The sequence below is a fragment of the Nipponia nippon genome, unplaced genomic scaffold (assembly GCF_047370975.1).
Source record: "Nipponia nippon isolate SJK-2023a ecotype South Korea unplaced genomic scaffold, ASM4737097v1 scaffold_3, whole genome shotgun sequence".
In the NCBI taxonomy this organism is placed as follows: Eukaryota; Metazoa; Chordata; class Aves; order Pelecaniformes; family Threskiornithidae; genus Nipponia; species Nipponia nippon.
Window position 1 is genome coordinate 63,926,966 of NW_028262347.1, and position 18,332 is coordinate 63,945,297.

General features: G+C 42.9%; 1 protein-coding gene and 1 long non-coding RNA gene across 2 annotated transcripts in view; one reads left to right on the forward strand and one right to left on the reverse strand.

Moving 5' to 3' along the window:
- Nucleotides 1–18,332, forward strand: part of AKR1D1 (aldo-keto reductase family 1 member D1) — a 35,597-nt gene that overhangs the window by 5,027 nt on the left and 12,238 nt on the right. The window contains exons 2-3 of the mRNA XM_087765208.1: nt 11,645–11,812; nt 16,310–16,426. Of these exons, the coding sequence (XP_087621334.1) occupies nt 11,645–11,812; nt 16,310–16,426 (285 nt within the window). The remainder of the gene's footprint in view (nt 1–11,644; nt 11,813–16,309; nt 16,427–18,332) is intronic.
- Nucleotides 9,602–18,332, reverse strand: part of LOC148054676 (uncharacterized) — a 38,523-nt gene continuing 29,792 nt past the window's right edge. The window contains exon 3 of the long non-coding RNA XR_015706422.1: nt 9,602–10,665. This is a non-coding gene — a long non-coding RNA (uncharacterized LOC148054676). The remainder of the gene's footprint in view (nt 10,666–18,332) is intronic.

The window sequence follows — 18,332 nt, forward strand, 5'->3', positions numbered from 1 at the left end:
TTTTGTGGAATATTTTCAGGCAAAACAAATGGCAAAGCATTTCATTTTGGGCACTGGCAGTACAAGCTGAAGAATCAAAGGATTATTAAAGCAGTTAGAGGTAGCAGTTGCTTTTCCCTGAATAGCCTGCTGATGAGGGAATCCACACGGGCGGTGGGAAACCGGATTCAGTTCTCCTCTCTGCCTCCGGGAATTAAATTCGTATCACACAGCCCAGGGAAATAATGTGATTGTGGGGCTATGCAATAGCTAGAGAGAGGCAAGAAGAAACACGTACAGGCTGGAGCGGGAAGAGCACCCTCACCACAGGAAAGCTGCCCACCAGCCCCACAGCTTTGGATACTGAAAAACTCAGTATGGCATCCAGCCAGGAGGGAGCGAGACCCGTTTCCCCAAATCCTTAACTACCACAAAGTAACCCTTGTGAGTGCCCAGACAGTCTGGGTTTTGTTTAAGAAGAAATTGCTGGTTTGAATCAGGGAGAGGAAAAGTTCATCCAGGGCTCCTGTATCCAGTCTGAGTGACCAAGTGAAAAAAAAATCTGTTTTGGATAAGTAAAAACACTGTTTTGGCACTCTCTATTACTTTTTACACCCAAGCTAGAAGCTGAACAGGGTAACTTTTCGTTGTACGGGCCTAATAGCCCCTAGTGCTCTTGTAGGACCTTTTATGCCAAAGAGTTCCTTGCACAAGGATGTGGACACACAAACTATTTCAATCGCTCTTCACACCACAGGCTGCCTGCCTTTGGACCTGCCGTAAGCTACCTTTAAGTCAAAAGAGATAATAAGTGACTTGTCCCTGTGATGCGATCTGATCTCTGAGCTGCAGTAAGGAGGGGGATTACACACAATTTAATTCCCTCTGTTTTCCTCCTGGCCGTCACTGGCTTCTGAAACATGATCGGCTGGAGACGGCAATGATTTCAGGTGACTTGTAGAGAAAGTCACCTCGCCTGACCCAAAGCTACGAAATTGGTTGTGTATTGAAAGTCCCAGGCAGGAGTGACACCTGAGAGCTCTGGTTGAGGCTTAAAGGCTTCCACTTCTTAATCTCTTTCCTACAAATTTCTCCTTCTCTGACTCAGACAACTGTCTTCCTCCTTCGGTAAACCTCCCACTTGGCTTCTAGATTTTTTCTTGAAAGAGATAAGAGAGGCAATGGCAGGAGCAGGAACTGCCCTAACATGCAAGTGTTCTTACAGCCTTAGCTTATTTCCCATGACATGCTATTAAAATAAATATATAAAGAAAATACCACAGTCCTTTTAACATGAACAATTACACACGAATATGTGTTTGAACTCAGCAAGTACTGAGTCTGAAGTTAGCTCTGTAATGAAGTCATCTTTATGAACCTACATGAAACCACCACAGATGTAGGCCAGGGAGATATTGTCTTTTTCTTCCCTAAAGAGGCTATTGGGAACCCAATTTGAACAGAGCTGGGGGGAGTCAGCTGGGATATTTGGCTACAAAGCTTCATGTTTATGCCCCGAACTTAAGAAGTGAAGAAAGTTCCCAAACCGAAATTGTTTTTTTAACGTTGTTGGGCCATATCCCCTGACCAGCATTTCCAAATGACATTGTGCCCCTTTATGGTCCCTTTCAGCAACAACCACAGGCTTTCTCAAGACATTTGCTTTTTTAGCAGCAGTATTACCTCATGCAGTACTAATTCTTCTCGTCTTAAGGGAGCGCTTTGGAGCAGCGGAGCCACGGCTGACCGACACATAGCAACATGCGGACTTTCAGGGTTGGGATTTCTGAGATGTTTCAGAGGGTGGCCTTATGTTCCCTTGGTCTCTAAGGATATCCTAAAACCATACTCCCAAACCAAGATCTGTACACTTGAGGCAAGGGCAGAAAGGAAGGAGATGCGTTACTGCATCCCAGGAAGAGAACTGTGCCTGATCTGCTGCGCATCCTAGAGGGCTCCTTGCCTGCCTGTTAGTAAACTTTTAACCTAGCCTTCACGCTGAATGATATTTATCCCGAAACCATATATCTGTAGCCAGATCACTCACTGACAAAGTCGTGACTCGGTTTCACACTTGGAGGTCTAAACCATACTCAGAGAATTTGGTTTGCACAGACTGCAGATGGGACACCTTTCCTTTGGTGGCTGGTATCTTGGTGTTGATCGATGCCCTCATTGCCTAATCTCTTAGATTTTACTCCTTATTCCTTGACTAAGTCACAGTTACTGGCAAGACCCAGTTGCCAAGAGCGGATAAAGGTAGGATTTCTTGGTATTTGGTCCCCAGATGCCTCGAGGAGGTGCAGTAGCAGGTGTCAGCTTTTAGCAGGCAGCAGAAAAAAACGGGGGTCTCTGGCAGGAGCACGGCTGCTCACTGGAAACACGATCTAAAGCACCGTAAGAAGATACAGGAGAAGGAGTCTGCGTGAGGACTCAAGAGACTGCAGCAGCTCTGGGCTGTATTATTGTCTTAATCCGTCCCTGCTGTTTGCTACAGAGATGGCAAATACGCCAGAGGATGAGTGATGAACACTTGAGATACTGCTTTCACAGATCAGACTTCTCATAGCAAATAGGTGAGGGTACAGAGTAGCAGAATGCACTAAATCTAAAGGGTCTTGCACAAATTCTGCTTTCATCAATGACTTTTGCTAAAAACTGAAAGTTGCATGATGCATTTTACAGTTCCCTTTCATATATGCTTTAATGTCATATTTACCACCTACAAAAAGCAGAGTTTGTTTATCTTGTATTTGCCTTTTTTCTTCTGCCATACAACTTTTCTGTTCTGCCACTGGAACAGTCTTTCTACATTTCTGTGCCTTCAACACTTTGTCTTCTTGGTGTTCAGCCATGACCTCTCCTCCCCTGCCTGCAAGCACCTCTTGACGCCTCAATTCCTGCTACCTCCCTGTAATCTCATGTTATACAATGGAACATTTTTGGCTTGCATAAATGCAAGATTGCGTCTTTATCTCATTAAGAAAGGAAAAGTAAGTAAGTCATCTAATTAGAAAAAAGCAGGTAATCAGAAAAGGTAGCTGCTTTTTTTCTGAAATGTGGCAAGCTCAAAAACTAGTTTTCGTGTAAGAGCTGTACTTTAGCCGTTAAAGTCGGACTTTAAAGTTGGATTTGACAAAATGACTTATCACTCTCTGTCAAGCTGGAGGAAAGATTCTTGCATGCAGCTTTCTTGAGGACACAAGTTGTGTTCTTATGACTTTGCTTTGCACAAAACCCATGTCTTTAAGACGCTGTTGAATTTGCAGAAATGCTCGTTTACCTCCATGTATCTTCTCTGCTGAAATCTCTGTGGTTCTTCATTTCTATGAATCCTGAAGCTTAATAGAAAACAAATTGATAGTATGACTAATCGCTACTTCGTGCCAACAGCTTCTGTGGTCTTTCCAGCTATGAACACGATTAGTGTCTAATCATATGTGGCAGATTAAAAACTGTATTTACTGAAATAGTCAACAAGTAAAATTCCTGATGGGGATGGGCCCAGCCTTGTAGATGAGGGTGACTGAAAGACTAACTTTCTAACTACAAAGCTCGTCAACCTATGGAGGACTTCTGAGCCAAATGGCCACAAAAATGCTAGTCCTGGAAAATGGTGGATTTTTTAGTTTGCTCTAAGGAGCAGACTATGCTCAGAGTGACTCCCTCTGAAACCTGAGAATGCCTTAAACTATACAAGGAACTGTATAAACTTTTCTTAAAAAGGTAGTGCCTCTAACCTATGCTGACATCTCAGCTGCTATGTGAAAACGCTTTCAGACTACTCCAGGACCAAGAACTGTATCCCCCCGCAGAGCAGAGGACTTCTACTCATGAAACCGTTGACAGCCAAGATAATCGCCTGGCCCCAGTGCAGCGATGCCTGCCTAATCCAAGCAGAGGGGTTGGCTCTTACAGCCAACCTGGCACCGCGTCACTTGGCTCCTGAGCACGGTACCGACACATGTGGACTTGAACACCGCAAGAGCGCTCCAGAGGAAAACGTTCCCAGAGCAAAGTGACATTTAGGAGATGACAACTTTGTCTGGGAGTCAGTACAGCTTTCGGATGGTGGATGTCAGATGCCAACATCACCCACTGAGCTACATGTCTGGCTATGACATAGGGTAGAATTGCGTTTAATCGGCCCAGATCCAAAACTACTAGAAGGTTAATCCAGATAAGCTTTTAGGACAGTAGCAATACCCAAAACCAGTTGTAGGGACTCTTGTTTGAAAAGTAACCAAACAGAAAGCAGACCTTTTCCATTCCATAACTGTGTACTGCAGTGACAAACACTAGCTGTTTCAATATACCCCTCTTACAAAAACTACAAAGCTAGCTGTTACCAATACAATAATATCAAAGCCAAATATTGACACCAAAAAAAAAAAATTAATTTTTTCTCTTATCCTCTGGCTTTTTAAACATACTGGATTTTTAACCCTGCTCAAAAGCCACAGGCGCAGCCCTCCTATGTAAATAAATGCCATGAAGGTTATTTTACAGACAGGAAATCACTGGCATTGTTGAAGAGGGGAAGAATTGAAACCCTACGAGTGAGTAATCTGAATTAACACAACTGAAAGATATGCTTTTTGGCAAGAACATTTAGAGCCCAATTTTCCAGACAAAACTCCATTTTCTAAAATGTCCCTGACTGACTCCATACGTTAAATATGGCTGTGCACACCCATGTGTCCCTGATTCCCCACAGCTCTCTGAAGAACAGCGTAAGCATGTTCTTACAGCTCATGCGGGAAGCTAACATCTGGGTTGTGTCTTCGGTTGACCTAGGAGGCCGCATTTGTCAAAACTGGAAAACACTGTGCAGAAAATGCCTCTCTAGGCTTCATCAAAGCCAACTTTTGTTGGTTCAGCTAACTAGGTGGTGGAATTCCCCAAGTTTTACATCTGCCTTTACAAACACTTCTTCAAACTGGCGCCAGAAACCTCTCCCCTTTAACTCTAGGGAACGAAGTAGAAGCACTACTGGCAACCTTTTCTTTCTCCTCTGTTGTTGCACAAGCTGGTGCTTTATCTCTCCCTTGTACCTCACACATCCCTGGGATCGCATTTCTTGTCTGAAGGGTGTTTTGATAGCATCCACCCTTCCAGTTAGATCCGTGCTTTCCAGGGCTGGCCGGCTGGCTATTGCGTCCTCCCACTCTTCAGGAAACTGTCCCAGTCCACCCCACTGGCACTGCAAGCATGGGACCTGGGTATGCACATCATTTGCTTGGTTTGCTTTAATCCTCCAGCTGCTGACGGAGAGGCATGGCAGCCCTTTAGTAGGGTTGCATTAAGTGAATTTGCATCAAGTGAAAAGTTGCGGCAAACCTAAAACTGAGGATTCTGCAATCAAGTGGTAAAAATAACTCCAGCAGCCTCTGCCAGCTACAATAATAAGGCTTTCCTGAACACAGCTTTGGCTAAATCCTAGAATAACAATGTCACTAGAATTCTAGAAATGCTAAATCTGCAGTTATGCAATTTAATTTCTGTTGTACAGGCAATCAAACCTCACTCTTCAGGCCACTAACAGGACATCAGGCTAGAGAAGAAAGACACCCCTTGTCCACGCTCATTCACAGCGTGACACGAGACATCACCATTCCCCCCATCTTCTCTGGGCATGTTTGCTATCCTATACTTTCTAAGGCAACACACTGCGTGACACAGAGCAAAGCTCTGGGCCAGTGTAGCAACTCATGGCTCTCAGCTGTGCTCTCTGCTTCCGCTCTCAGCTCTACCTGCTTTTACAGAGATCCCTTCCCTGGGTTTTGCTTCCCGGATGGTGGCTGCCAGTGCTTCCGGGGGAGGGAAGCCAGATTTTCCTGTGTACGAGAGAGAGGGATGTGCTGGCAGTTGCATTTTCCAAGAAAGAGGTGTACAGTACAGCTTCTCCCTTACAAGATTAAACAATTCTAAGAATGTACCCTTGCGTGGCTCATATCCTCTGGCTTTGTAAACTCAACCTGTGCTTTCCTGTAATGCCTTCAGTACACGTTTTCTGTGCTCTGTTCCTAACATCTTAAGCCAGTCCTCTTTGCCAGTTTGTCCGGAAAACAGGCAAATGGAAATAAGCAATTGGGTTTCTAGAAACTTACATAAGCATCTGTGTGCGAGTGCCGAGCTCTGGCAAAGGAGGCTCTGAGCCCAGGAATGTACCTACTTTCTCCTTCCTGTATTTAGCTGACTAAGATTCCTAAACAGCAGCTCCACATCTTAAATTATAGGTTAGGACTGGAGCGCTTAGCCCACAGTTTGGATCTCTTGTGTAATTCAGCTGCAGCTACATTCAGATTTTTCCAGGAGATGGCCCCGTCTCTCCCAACACCTCAAGCTCTTCCTCCCAGGATCCTTATTCCCAGCTGAGGAACTGGGTACCATTGCGCTACCGAGGTGAGGTGCTCAGGACTAAGGTAGACAGCTCCTTCCCTGAAGTGCTGCTTCCTCAGCTCTCCCATGCTGCCAAGACTGGCGCAACTCTGTAAAGCTGCACATGTGAAATGAGGCGGAGCAGAATATGGGAGCCTAAGTCAGACTGTTTTCCTTTACTGTGTGTGCTAATAAAGAATAAATGACAATAGCGATGTTAATAAATTTATAAAAGCAGCGCCTATGGTAGCTGTTCACATGGTTTTGCAAGATTACGATCTGCTGCTAATGTGTCCTGTTAGCTTTGTCTTTGGAGGTAACCAGAATCCCTCTTTATCAGCTGGAAAGCTGATGGAAATTGCTAACCAGAAAAGGATACTATAGAAAAAGCAAAAGAATTGGACGGCAGCTGAAATGCAATACTAAATAACAGTAATGAGTAGGACAACCACTGACACTGCTAAGCAAATACTCTTCTACTTGAGCGGGAACAGTAAGATTCATGGGTATGCCGGCACAAAAAAAATATTCTCCTGTGGCTTGACCACATGTAATCATGAGCAAAACTGAAGCTGTAAGTTTTCTATGGTAGGGAGAATAGTTTTTGACAAAATGGGATGTGATGGAAGGTGTCTGGAATAAACATTAAAAAATAAAGAAGTTCATGGTCTCAGAGGAAAAAGAGAGCAGACCCTTTCAGACAGGCAGAACTAATGAAGCACATTGCTTTTTCAGACTCATAAAACATGGTAACTGGCCAGTTGGCTACTTCATCTATGGGGAAGGGCCAAATTGCCTCTTCCATTTTTTCAGTGAAGGTGCAAATCTGAGTCTGCTCCCCCTGTGCTTCTGCCAGATTTATTTACCATGGAACCTGAAGGAAAAGGATACTGGTTTAATCTGTCATGTGTGGTGGTAAATCAGCAGGTTTACAAGCTATTGATTGATAGAGAGAATAATTGCATGTGTTGTTTCCTTGAACTCTATGATCTTAAAAATAACCTAGACACTGTTGAAGGAGTTATTAGTGATTGAGCAAATGGTTCTAGTCTACCAAGCAGTTTTTCTTTTATCATAAAACATGTAATAAATTTAATACCTTTTTTGGCACAAATTAGTGACTGACTGTAGGAGCACTGAAGATAAAAATCTGACTTACACTGTAAAAGTGGTTTTAAAATTCCAGTTCTAAAACAACGGTCGTTGATCAAAGTAGCATAGTTGCAGGGCACACTGATTAGAAGCTGAAACATTAATTACAGCTAAGGATCAAGCATACCTTTTATTTACACTTAAATAAAAAGTAATAAAGAAGCAAAGATTTGTCCTAAGGCCAAAGCATACTGAATTACTACTGATAAAGCACAAAGGTTTATAGCACGGAGACATTTCAGTACCTCATCTGGCATTTGTGTTGCTCTGAACGTGAGCCCTGCTTATTTGGGAATGGTGCAAGAATAAAGGCCTACCTGAGATGAGGAGACAGCACAGGCAACCACATTTTAGATAATGTACGCTAGGGAGTATAACCTGCAGTAAGGAGGAGGAGGTCTCGTACAGTAAAGGTGGCTGCTCCGTGGCCAGGCAGCCTGGCAGGCATTGCTCCATCAGCTGCTGTGATTGAAACGCTGACCCTTATACAACACCGTGAGACGTAAGAGCAGTCATATCACAAACTTTTATCTGTGCTTAAAGTAAAAGTTGGTTTTCAGTTGGTAATCTCTGATCTGGTCACTACTAGTTAAAGACTTTATTTCCATGCTAGACGGATTAAACCACCTCAGGCTGAGCAGCAGGGTGGAGAGGAAAGATCCAGGTTTGTGCCTTCTCTGATGGAAAGATGGATGAGCAGTGGTGATCTGAGTCATCCAGCTTTAATATGGTCTGTCAGGAAACAATGGAATAAGATACGACACTTAAGGCAACACTTCTAAAAAGTGGCAAAACCACAATGTGACTAGCCTGTGCAACTCATCAGCACAGTTTACCACAGCCCATTACTGCAAGATTTGGAAGGATTAGATATGTGAAATGCTAGAAATGATAGTTTCTCCACTAGAATGAAAATAAACATATGGTATAAAGTTTCCAGACTCACAGATGTCCCAGGCCTTCAGCTGGGATGGTTCAATAGAGGCAGGATTTTCCAAAAACTGTTCCCTAGGTTGCCTTGCATTTTTATATGAAGCACCTTAGACCAGCATCTGTCAGAACTAATATACCACATCAGATGAAATGAACTAGTGCAATGAAAACATTTATATTTAATGTAAACCCATCTCCAGCCATTGGTAATCAAGGCCTGATCCAAAAAAAGCCTCCTCAAGCCCCTAAAGGGTAAGATTAATACTTGAGATGGAGGAGTCTTTCACAAGATTATTTGTACAGATGTGTGTAAGTCCCATGCAAAAGATTAAGAAATACATAGAATAGCATAAGTTAACTGATTCAGCCAAAGGCAATTACAGTAACTGCAAGCTTTTCTCATTTTCCTCTGTTACACCCTCTTCCTAAGTCTGCAATTATGCCATTCCCCTATACGTGAGACTCTACCCTTCTTCACCTATTCCTTCTGCTTTTGTTACTGACCAAACCGGCCCTGGTGTTTGAGAAAAGATACAACTCAATAATCAACATTTCCTTGCTTGGTGGAGTTTAGTTTTACAGCTTCAGGAAACTACTGGGAGCCGTGTTCGTGCAATCTCTCAAGAGTGCAAAGAGATGAGAGAGGAAATTCTAGGATCAGGCCCACACCCCATTCTCAGGCTCTTCAACAAAAGGGAAAAAGTTAAAAAAGAAAACAATTTTTTTTTAAATCTGCTTTAAGGTAATGTGTCACTGTACTCTAAATATTCTGCTTTCATACACTTGAATGGCAGAAGTCAAACAGGCTGAAGCAATCTAAAAGTCACACTGTTTGAAAAATCAGATATCATAGAGAAAACACTGGTTGCACTTGTAAAAATGTATTTCTTTTTTGGATAACTAGTCATCACTTAGCCTTGAGCTGACAAGACCTTTAAGCTGAGCCCCGTTGCTCTGTGCTAGTCAGCCTGAGCTTTGCACCTGCAGCTACAGCCTCGTGCAGCTCATTGCTGAGACAGAAGTCTGAGGTTACTGTCATTAGTAACTGCAGGCTTCTAGTACTCGTATCAGAGCTTTTTGCCTGCTGCCTTCCTCAAATCCTTCCTTGCAGGCTCAGGCAGGGACAAAGCAGCGAACATGTTGGAGGTTGTCACTGCTTCATGCCTTGCGCTTCTGTAACGCTGCTCAACATGCCCCAAGTGAAAACTAGCCATTGACTGCTCCTGAAAGTCTTTTAGCTGCTGTGGTCTTCATTACATCCTACTAACAATGAGGAAAGGGCCCTGGCAGGAGCCAAGCGTGCCTTTGGAAGGCTCCCACAGCGAAAGCAGCAAAGCATTCAAACAAGTGTTTCGTTGTCTCTCTCAATTAAGCAGACAATATTGCGTCATCACTGCTGTAAATATTTTAGCATGCCAAATCGTGCTGTTTTGCCTCTCAGCCCTCACTCATGTCTGTAATAAATAAGGGCAAGCATAAGCAGCTTTGCATTTTAAGTAACCTTTAAGCACTGCATCCTGGAGCGGAAAGTCCCGAGTCTGAACAGAAGTCAGTCCAGTTGTGTCTGATATTGACCAGCCTGGATGGGACACTGAAGAGCAGAGCGAGCAGGCAGGGATACGGTCCCATTACCCCAGAATAATCTGCCACCAGCCTACAGCTCTGGGACTGCAAGACGGAGAAGTTGATCCCCATGTGTCTTCAGCAGTCCTTCATAGATCTTTCTTCCATGGACATGGAAGAGCAGACTGGTGTCCTTAGTCTCTGCAGCATCTGTGGCAGCTATAAGTTTCACACCTTCTAGTTCAGCAGGTGGTGGAAGAGCAGCTGCTTATTTTATGGCAAACACCCGGACAGCCAAGCCAGTGGCTGCTGTCAAAGGGCGGCTTGGAGGGAGAGGAGGGAGACTGATCACTGTGGTGAAAAGTGGTCCTTCCCAACAGCACCTATTACCAGTCCTGCTTCTTGTCTTTCCTTGGCATCTGCAAAACCAACAAATTTGACATCCTCTCTTCATACCCTGTCTCATTTTCAGATGTCTCTGGCATCTGTTTTTTTCATAGGAGACGCAGCATGGTCTTGGCCCTTCACTTGGAGGCAGCAAAATTCGCCACTTGGCATTTGCTGCTGGCAGACAGCAGTGCAGCAGAGCAGGTTGACTCACCCTATTTCAGTTTTCCTTTAAGTGAATCAGACGTCCCTGTCGCAGCAGATCAATGCCTGTGAAAAGGGTGGGAGAGCACTGTTGCCACATGTCGCTGAGAGCCCTTGACCGCCACCACTTAATGCTGCCCTCTCATACAAAATGTGGCAACAATAAGATGTTTTCAGTATAATTTCAGTGACCAGTCTTATGCTTTTTTGCTTGGTTTGGCCTATGTGTATTTTGCTTGCCACATTGGCTAATGGAAAATATGACTGTTCTGAAAAAACAAGCTTACTCTGAATTTCGGCAAAGATGAGTAAACATAAGTGCAGCACACAGTACAAAAATGCCACTTGGACTTATTAAGAGGTTTCTTGGGCTCATCTTAAGTGGAAGCAGTAAGATGTATATAAATGTACACTAAAGCATATATTAGTTCTTAGCCACACAGTAAAGCAACTGTCCAGAACTGGGAATACCAGTAGATGGTCCTGAACTATCACCTTTCGGATTGTGATACCACCAATGGTAAGTTGATTTGAGGAGAAAGAAGTCAAATCCAAATTCCTGCTCTGCTGAAAGCCCTGCTGGGCCATAAGGTATTCAAACAGCCTCCGATCAGGCAGGTGGTTGACCAGCTCTGCTCAACCAAAAAGCCCTCTTCCACTTGAGTAAGGGATTTTATCAAACGTCTGTTGTAGGAAAGCCCTTGCTCTCTAGATAAGAAATTCTGAAATAATTTTCATATCAAATACATTCAATTCTACTTTCTGAGGACTCTAGTACTCTCTCATTCCCAGACACATAGAGAACTTTTTGCTTTGCTCCTTTTTCCAGTCTAATTCCACATTCGCAACAGTTTTGAAGAAAAGTGCACAGCATGTTTTTATTCAGAAGTTGAAACACAGGTGTCTGGGGAGGTAAGGGATGGTTAGACTGGATGAACTCCAGCATGAACCTTGTGCGTATCTCAGGGACTCTACAGCATTGCAAGAGAGGTGAGCAGGAGGCTGGAACTATGTTTTGTTTTTTTTTTTTTTTTTCTCCCACTAGACTCCCAAAGGTTCCTGTTTGGAGTCGGTGAAGATTGCCATTGATACTGGTTACCGCCACATTGACGGTGCCTTTGTCTACTACAATGAGCATGAAGTGGGACAAGCCATCCGGGAGAAGATTGCTGAAGGAAGGATCAAGCGAGAAGACATTTTTTACTGTGGCAAGGTGAGAAGCTGCACTCAGATTATTTGCACCAAATCCAGGATTTCTGTGAATGGGCTTTCTTAAGAATGCCGGTGGTCAACATCTGGCATGCTTCCAGACCCACCATCCTTTATTTTCCTTCCCTAGCTTTACCATAATGCCTCAGAGCTTTATGAGCACTAGATTTGCTGTAAAGCACAGGAATCACTGTTGTTCTCAGTTTAAAGCCCAGTTAGCAGCAGGAACCATGCAACATCCATTCTTCCTAGTACTGTAAGTACCTGCAAGGTTAGACCATTGCTACACTCGGCAGTGCTGCCTAAGCTGTTACTGTCCCACGTGTTGTGCTGGCACGCACATTTGTATAGTCACACACTGAGCCCAATCTGGACAATGAACCTGCAAATGACTTATTTTCTGTTGGGGCAATTCCCCGTACAGGTTTGCTGTGAGATTGCACAATGCAAGGGGTGGGAGCAAGCACATGCATGCAAGTGTCTGCGTATGGGAGAACAGCAAGTGCTTACATTGGTACTACTGCCAGAAAATTACTCATCAAGCTACACCCTTAGTTGCTGTATTACCTGTCATTAAAAAGTTCTAGGATGATGAATCAACTTACTTGGAGAGAAAATGTCATCACACTTCTGCTCTAGAGCAATGAGGCCGTAGTAACTCATGAGCTAGTTAATGCTTTAAAGTCTTAGCCATAGGAGTTGATTCTCTCCCAGAAGAATGAAATCCCTTGTCTGACGAAGTGTCTGACAAAAGCTGTTACAACTACAATGACTAGATCCCAGGTATAAGAGAGAGACCTCATTGCATATCGCAGAATAAAGAATAAAGATGGCCCCAGAAAATTCATGGTGCCTGTTCAGTTTCTAATAGAGTTTATGGCCTCAAGTTCCCCTTCCTGCAGTGCTTCTTTGGATATATCAGCATAATATTTTCCCTTTCTCCTTTCCCAAATAAGACGTAATCCACAAAAGTTACTCAACAGACTTGGAAATAGATACCACGGTTCCTAGAGTGAAAGATCCCATGGGATAAAAGGCCCATTTTACTCTGAGCAATTTAGTTAAGCTCTATGATCTGCAAAACTAAGCTTTGGATTGGGCAGTTTGCAGACCAAGTGGATTTTCAGCAGCTATAGACCAATTTCCAAGTACAGGAATTTCCAATCTGTAAAGTATGCAACTCTTTTCCAAGTTCTACTGGTAACAACCTTGCCATCCTGAGAAAGCTTCACATCCTCAAATTTTCCACCTTTATCAGGGTAGTCTCTCAGTCCCTCATATGCCAAATATGTTGATTTGGATCAGTCAAAATATTTTGTTTCAACTGTTTTATAGTTTCATTACTGCAAATTACCAATAATATTTCAAATAAACACAACGTTGTGCCAAAAGGTTAGAACCAGATGTCCTAACAATTTTGAGTCTTTAACTTTCCCAACTGCTTCCCCTGCAGTTTATTTTATCATATAAACATTTAGGTTCTGTGAAAGTGCACCTCTTGGTAAAACTTTATCAGGATTCCAAACTTACTTTATTTATTAAGCCTTTCTATATTCAGTTGTCTGATCTAATAACTACATGATTTTCCTAGTTGATGATTACTACCTAAACATTGAGCCACCTGCGAAAGTGTATTTGATTTCTTGATTGTAAGTTCAGTTGTTCCCTAAACTGCAGATCCTGCAAGCCACAGGGCTGCAACTCATAGTATCACGATAGTCAATGCCTGTGGTTCCAGCCTGTCTTGTCACTGGGACACATGTGGATTTATCTTTCTGTTGTGTCCTGTTTGTGCTTGACAAAACTTCAGGTGCTCAGGGTGATAATTCATTAGAGCATCTCTGTAGTGTTTAAAGAGTTCAAAGACAGAAGTGGAAAATAATCTGCAACCAATTCAACCCATCACAATCCAGGATTGTCATAGGTTTCACTGAACGTTATCACAGCAGCTCTGAACTTCCCAGGAGGAGTGGGACTGGATGTCCCTTGTCTTATGAGCTTATGTATCTTCAGCTTTATGTACCTTATGAACTTATGTATCTTATGAACTACAGACAAATATCAAGCCACTGGTTGATACAGCAGCCATTGATTGGTAACAGACCAATATGAACTGTTGCATCTTCTGGGAAACATGGTAGATACAGTAGACCATTCTTGAAAGTAGTCTGCACAACAAAATCTGGTTTTATTTTCAGCCTTACTGACATCAGAAGTACTGGAAATTCCCAAGACCCTTTAGACTCAAGCCCCTCATGCAGATCTTTCCTTAAACAAAGATGATGCAAATTGAAGGCTGGTCTGTCAGCAGGGACTAACGAGAACAGCCCCACTGAGTGGTAGCGTTACTGGAATAGTGACTTGGTGCAATCGGGCTGCATCTGCCAGTTGAAATCATCAGCACTTGCACTTGGCTCTTGCTGCTGGCTGGCCAATCAGGCAGAGCAGCTCAGCATCCAGAAATTTTAGAGGTTTTATATCAACTGCCAACATCTCACTTGGCTTATACAGCAAGACCTTTTTGGTCTCCTCTTTCATCCCAGGATATTTCTTTCATTAAACTAGAAGTAACATTTCCAGGAAATGTGGTGTCCTGAAATGCCAAAGCCAGCTGGCAGCTTTGACTGCTCAAACATCTACATGGGTTCTACTTAGGTAGATAATACAATAACTTGTACAAATCATGAAAACAGTTATGAAACTCTTAAGTTTCCATGGCATCTATGTATTAACATAGTACAAATGTTTGCCATTTCTAAAGGCTGTTTCTTTAGAACCTCTGCAGTTTTTTAAAGGGAAGTATATTCACTGGCAAGTACTGAGCTCAATAGCACGGGGCTAGAAAGGGCGCTCGGAAAAACTGCTTCTAAACTATCAACACACCCCAGGTTACTAAATTTCTAAAACACAGTAACAAAACAAACTAAACATGAAGGGTATACAGACTCATTTCCTTACCTAAAATATATATATAGTCCAAATATATATATAGTCCAAAATAACATCTCATTTTAGTTGTAAAATACTTAAATATATATATAGTCCAAAACAACATCTCATTTTAGTTGTAAAATACTGAAAAAACACCCAGACCAAAGGCTTTCAGGAAATCCAGTGGAAGAGCTTAAAACTCTGAGAGCAGGACCTTGGACTTTTGCTGTAGTACACCTCAGCCTGTGTAACCACTGTCTAGTGATCATCAACTTTTCAGGCCTTGCAACGTACAGCTGGGGAACACCTAGTATGAATTTCCAGGTGCCAAACCCTACTTTGGTTTGTCAGCTTAGGGCAGGGTCAGATGTGCTGCTCTCAGTACAACTGAACTTCAAGATAACCTTTCCTTGCCTCTGTTGGCAGAACTGAATAGATATTGTTTTCCCAGGGAATAACTAATCTGGTTTAAAAAAACCCAAACATCTGAAATACTTTAAAACTTACCCAGGCTATGTCCTTTGACACCTATAATCACTATCTTCTCCTGAAAATGGCAATTTAAGTGTTTTGTGTCTCAAGAATGAATACATTCTATACCTTGGACATACAGTGACTGCCAGCTTTGGTGGCAGTGATAATCATATCAACAAACAGCAGGTTTTTCCAGCAAATAAAGGTGCCAAAAACCTCAACATGACTCCACGTCAGTTTTGTGCATCAAAAAAAGAAGATACAATAGCCCAGCTTATTGTGTGCAAGCAAATGGCACTTTAAACCTTCTATTGTGTGTTAATTCTGTTTTTTGTCAATTTTAACTGCAGCAATCAGTTTACAAAGAGCTCTTGGTTACTAATTACCATGCTATGGTTTTATTCTTGCAAGAGATTTGCATCAGCAGAGTTCAATTAGAGATAGTACTGAAAGCTAATCAACTAAGCACACTCCATAGCAACCTCAGGGCATAACCCCGCAAGGAAGCAGTTGTGATTAAAGAGACTGAAAAGGCTGTGCTTTAACTAGTCACACCTGTGTTACAGTAACTAAACAATAATACATCTTTCAGTGAGGACTGGGGAGTAAAATAAAACTTCCCTAGGTCAGGCATTCACTCAGACTCCATGACCACAGGAGAAAACCAAAAGATTCTCTTTGTGCCGGGTGCTTGGCTGTTCAATAGCTAACTCCCATGATCCGAACTTCTGCCTTCAAGCATAAAACTGACCACAGATTTCTTGTGGGAGTAAAGTTTTCCAGTGAAAGCATATGCTTGGGAAGCTCAGAAAACAAAAGGAATCTGCCCAAGTTCATTGAGCAAGAGTTTGCAATATACTCAACTCAGAAGAACCTGTCTTGTATTAAAAAAATATGTAATGGCTTTACTGGGTCAGATGTAACCTCTACATCTGCCTCTGGCAGAGGACAGGATAAGGCCCCTCACCTTTGTCTTGCAGTGATGTAGACCACAACGTCTTTCTCCTGTGCATAACGGGCTCTGTCAGAAGGACAAGGTGGGGGGATGTTCACTTCCTCCTGGCACCCAAAAATGAGTCTGTGCTTGCCTCCCCAGCTGTGGAATACCTGCCACCCCCCAGAGCTGGTGCGCCCCACGTTGGAGAAGACCCTGAAGATCCTGCAGCTGGACTACGTTGACCTCTACATTATTGAGCTACCAATGGCTTTCAAGGTAAAATGAAAAACTGCACTAAAAAGTGTATGGTTGGCTTGAACCAAGGTCTTCATCTAGCATCCTCCTTGCAGCTCCCAGTCCATGTTGAAAATAACACTTTTGCCCAATAACGTTTGATATATCCTGCACGTGTACATTTCTGTACACTACCCACACAAAGAGAGGCTTATAGGTGGTGTGGGAACAGTTACTGACAGCTGTAGCATGGGGTCTCTCCACTGGAAGGACAGGTGTCCTAACTGGTGTTGAAGCAGTTCATCTTCAGTTAAGACACTGTAGCTGAAGCAGCACACATGTCTTAATCCTCTCTGAGCCATGAGGAGGGAATCACTACAGGAAAGTGGTTATACAAAGTGGCAAAGGGCTAGGGGCAAAGTTTGGAGAAGGAGAGGGAAAGGGGAAAAAGTCATCAGTTGATTTCCTTACTCGGTCCCAAAAAACAAATAGCCTCAGTAGTATTAAAGCGACTGGGCAAATCATGGTTATGATCTTAATTTCCTTAATTCCAGTGCTCCTCTTGGACAGCTTCAGTAGATCACAGCTGGTCCCAAACATGGGTTGTCCATCTCTCACTCTCAAATGGCTAGAAAGTTAAAGCCTGATATTCCTTCATACTACTGGCTCTGGGAACCTTGTAGTCAAAACCTTTGAATGCAAGGAGCTCACATCAGGGTTGCATGCCTCCCTTGCAATGAGCTCTTGCAAGTCCCCAAACTTTCTGGTTTCACAGGCATTTGTACCTTGCTCTACAATTTGCCCCTGCAAGTACATGATAAAAAGGCAAATTAAATAATAGTGAAATTAGAAGAATGAGATTCAAAATGTATTTAAGTGGTTTTGAACCAATTAAATCCTTTTTCTTAGAGAGAATAGGGTCAGGCAATTAGCTGACTAATTGTTTCTGTGGGATGTTTAAGCTCTAAACTGGCCTCTTTTTGCACAGAAGGTAGTTCTCTGATTCTTAGAATTACATTTTACTACGGACTCCAAGCTGCCAGAAGCATCAGATAGGAAGCAATTTACCAATGAAGCAATCACCTTAGACCTGCAATTCTTTTTTCCCCAAGGAAGCCATATCCCATTAAGACCTGTATAAGAGTAACTGGACTCAGATATTAAAACTTTATTTATACGGTCCCACATATGGAATCCTTTTGGGTACATTTTTAAAAATTTCCCACCGCTTGCAATTTCCTGTTTCCCTTTGCTTGTGTTTGTATTCTCTAGTAGTTCATTCTCCCACATAGTGAAGGTCATTGTCTCACAATATAAAGATATAGACAGCTGGCTTTAAAGTAATGTACATCTGACTCCCTGAGGCCTGTATCAACAGTCTGAGTTGTTAAAGGAGTAGCAGTCCTAGAGTTTCATTCATGTCCCCCGTGAGAGGAGAGAAAAAAAGAAGTTGCCTTCTGCCTGAAAAATATACATTTTTCTGTACCAAATACAAAAAGAAAAAACCCCACCCTTTTGCAATGGCAACAGGTTTCCTTTCTTTGCTCCCTCTCTCACAAATACACCCATCTCACATGCGATGCTTGCCTTTGGTGAGGAGTGTGCAGGTGTAACGCTAACAAACTCCTATTCTGCCCTAGTCTGCACATGTTGGTGCTTTCCTGTCTCCCCAAAAGCCTTCTAGCAAAAGCAGTCTCTGCTTAAAACCAGCGAAGTACTTGAGACAACACTTACGCTTCCAGTCATAAGAAACATGCCCCTGCAGAGCCCAGCAGTGCAAGATGTTAGAGGCTTTTAGGCAGAGTAAGAATAATCTGTTTTTGGAAAGCACCACTCAGAGGAAGAAAGCCCCACCACACCATCACTTTTGGGTGGATCAAGAATGGCTGACATCTGGGGTGACATTATTCACTGACCTACCAACATTAGCCCGCACCTCCCTGTATTT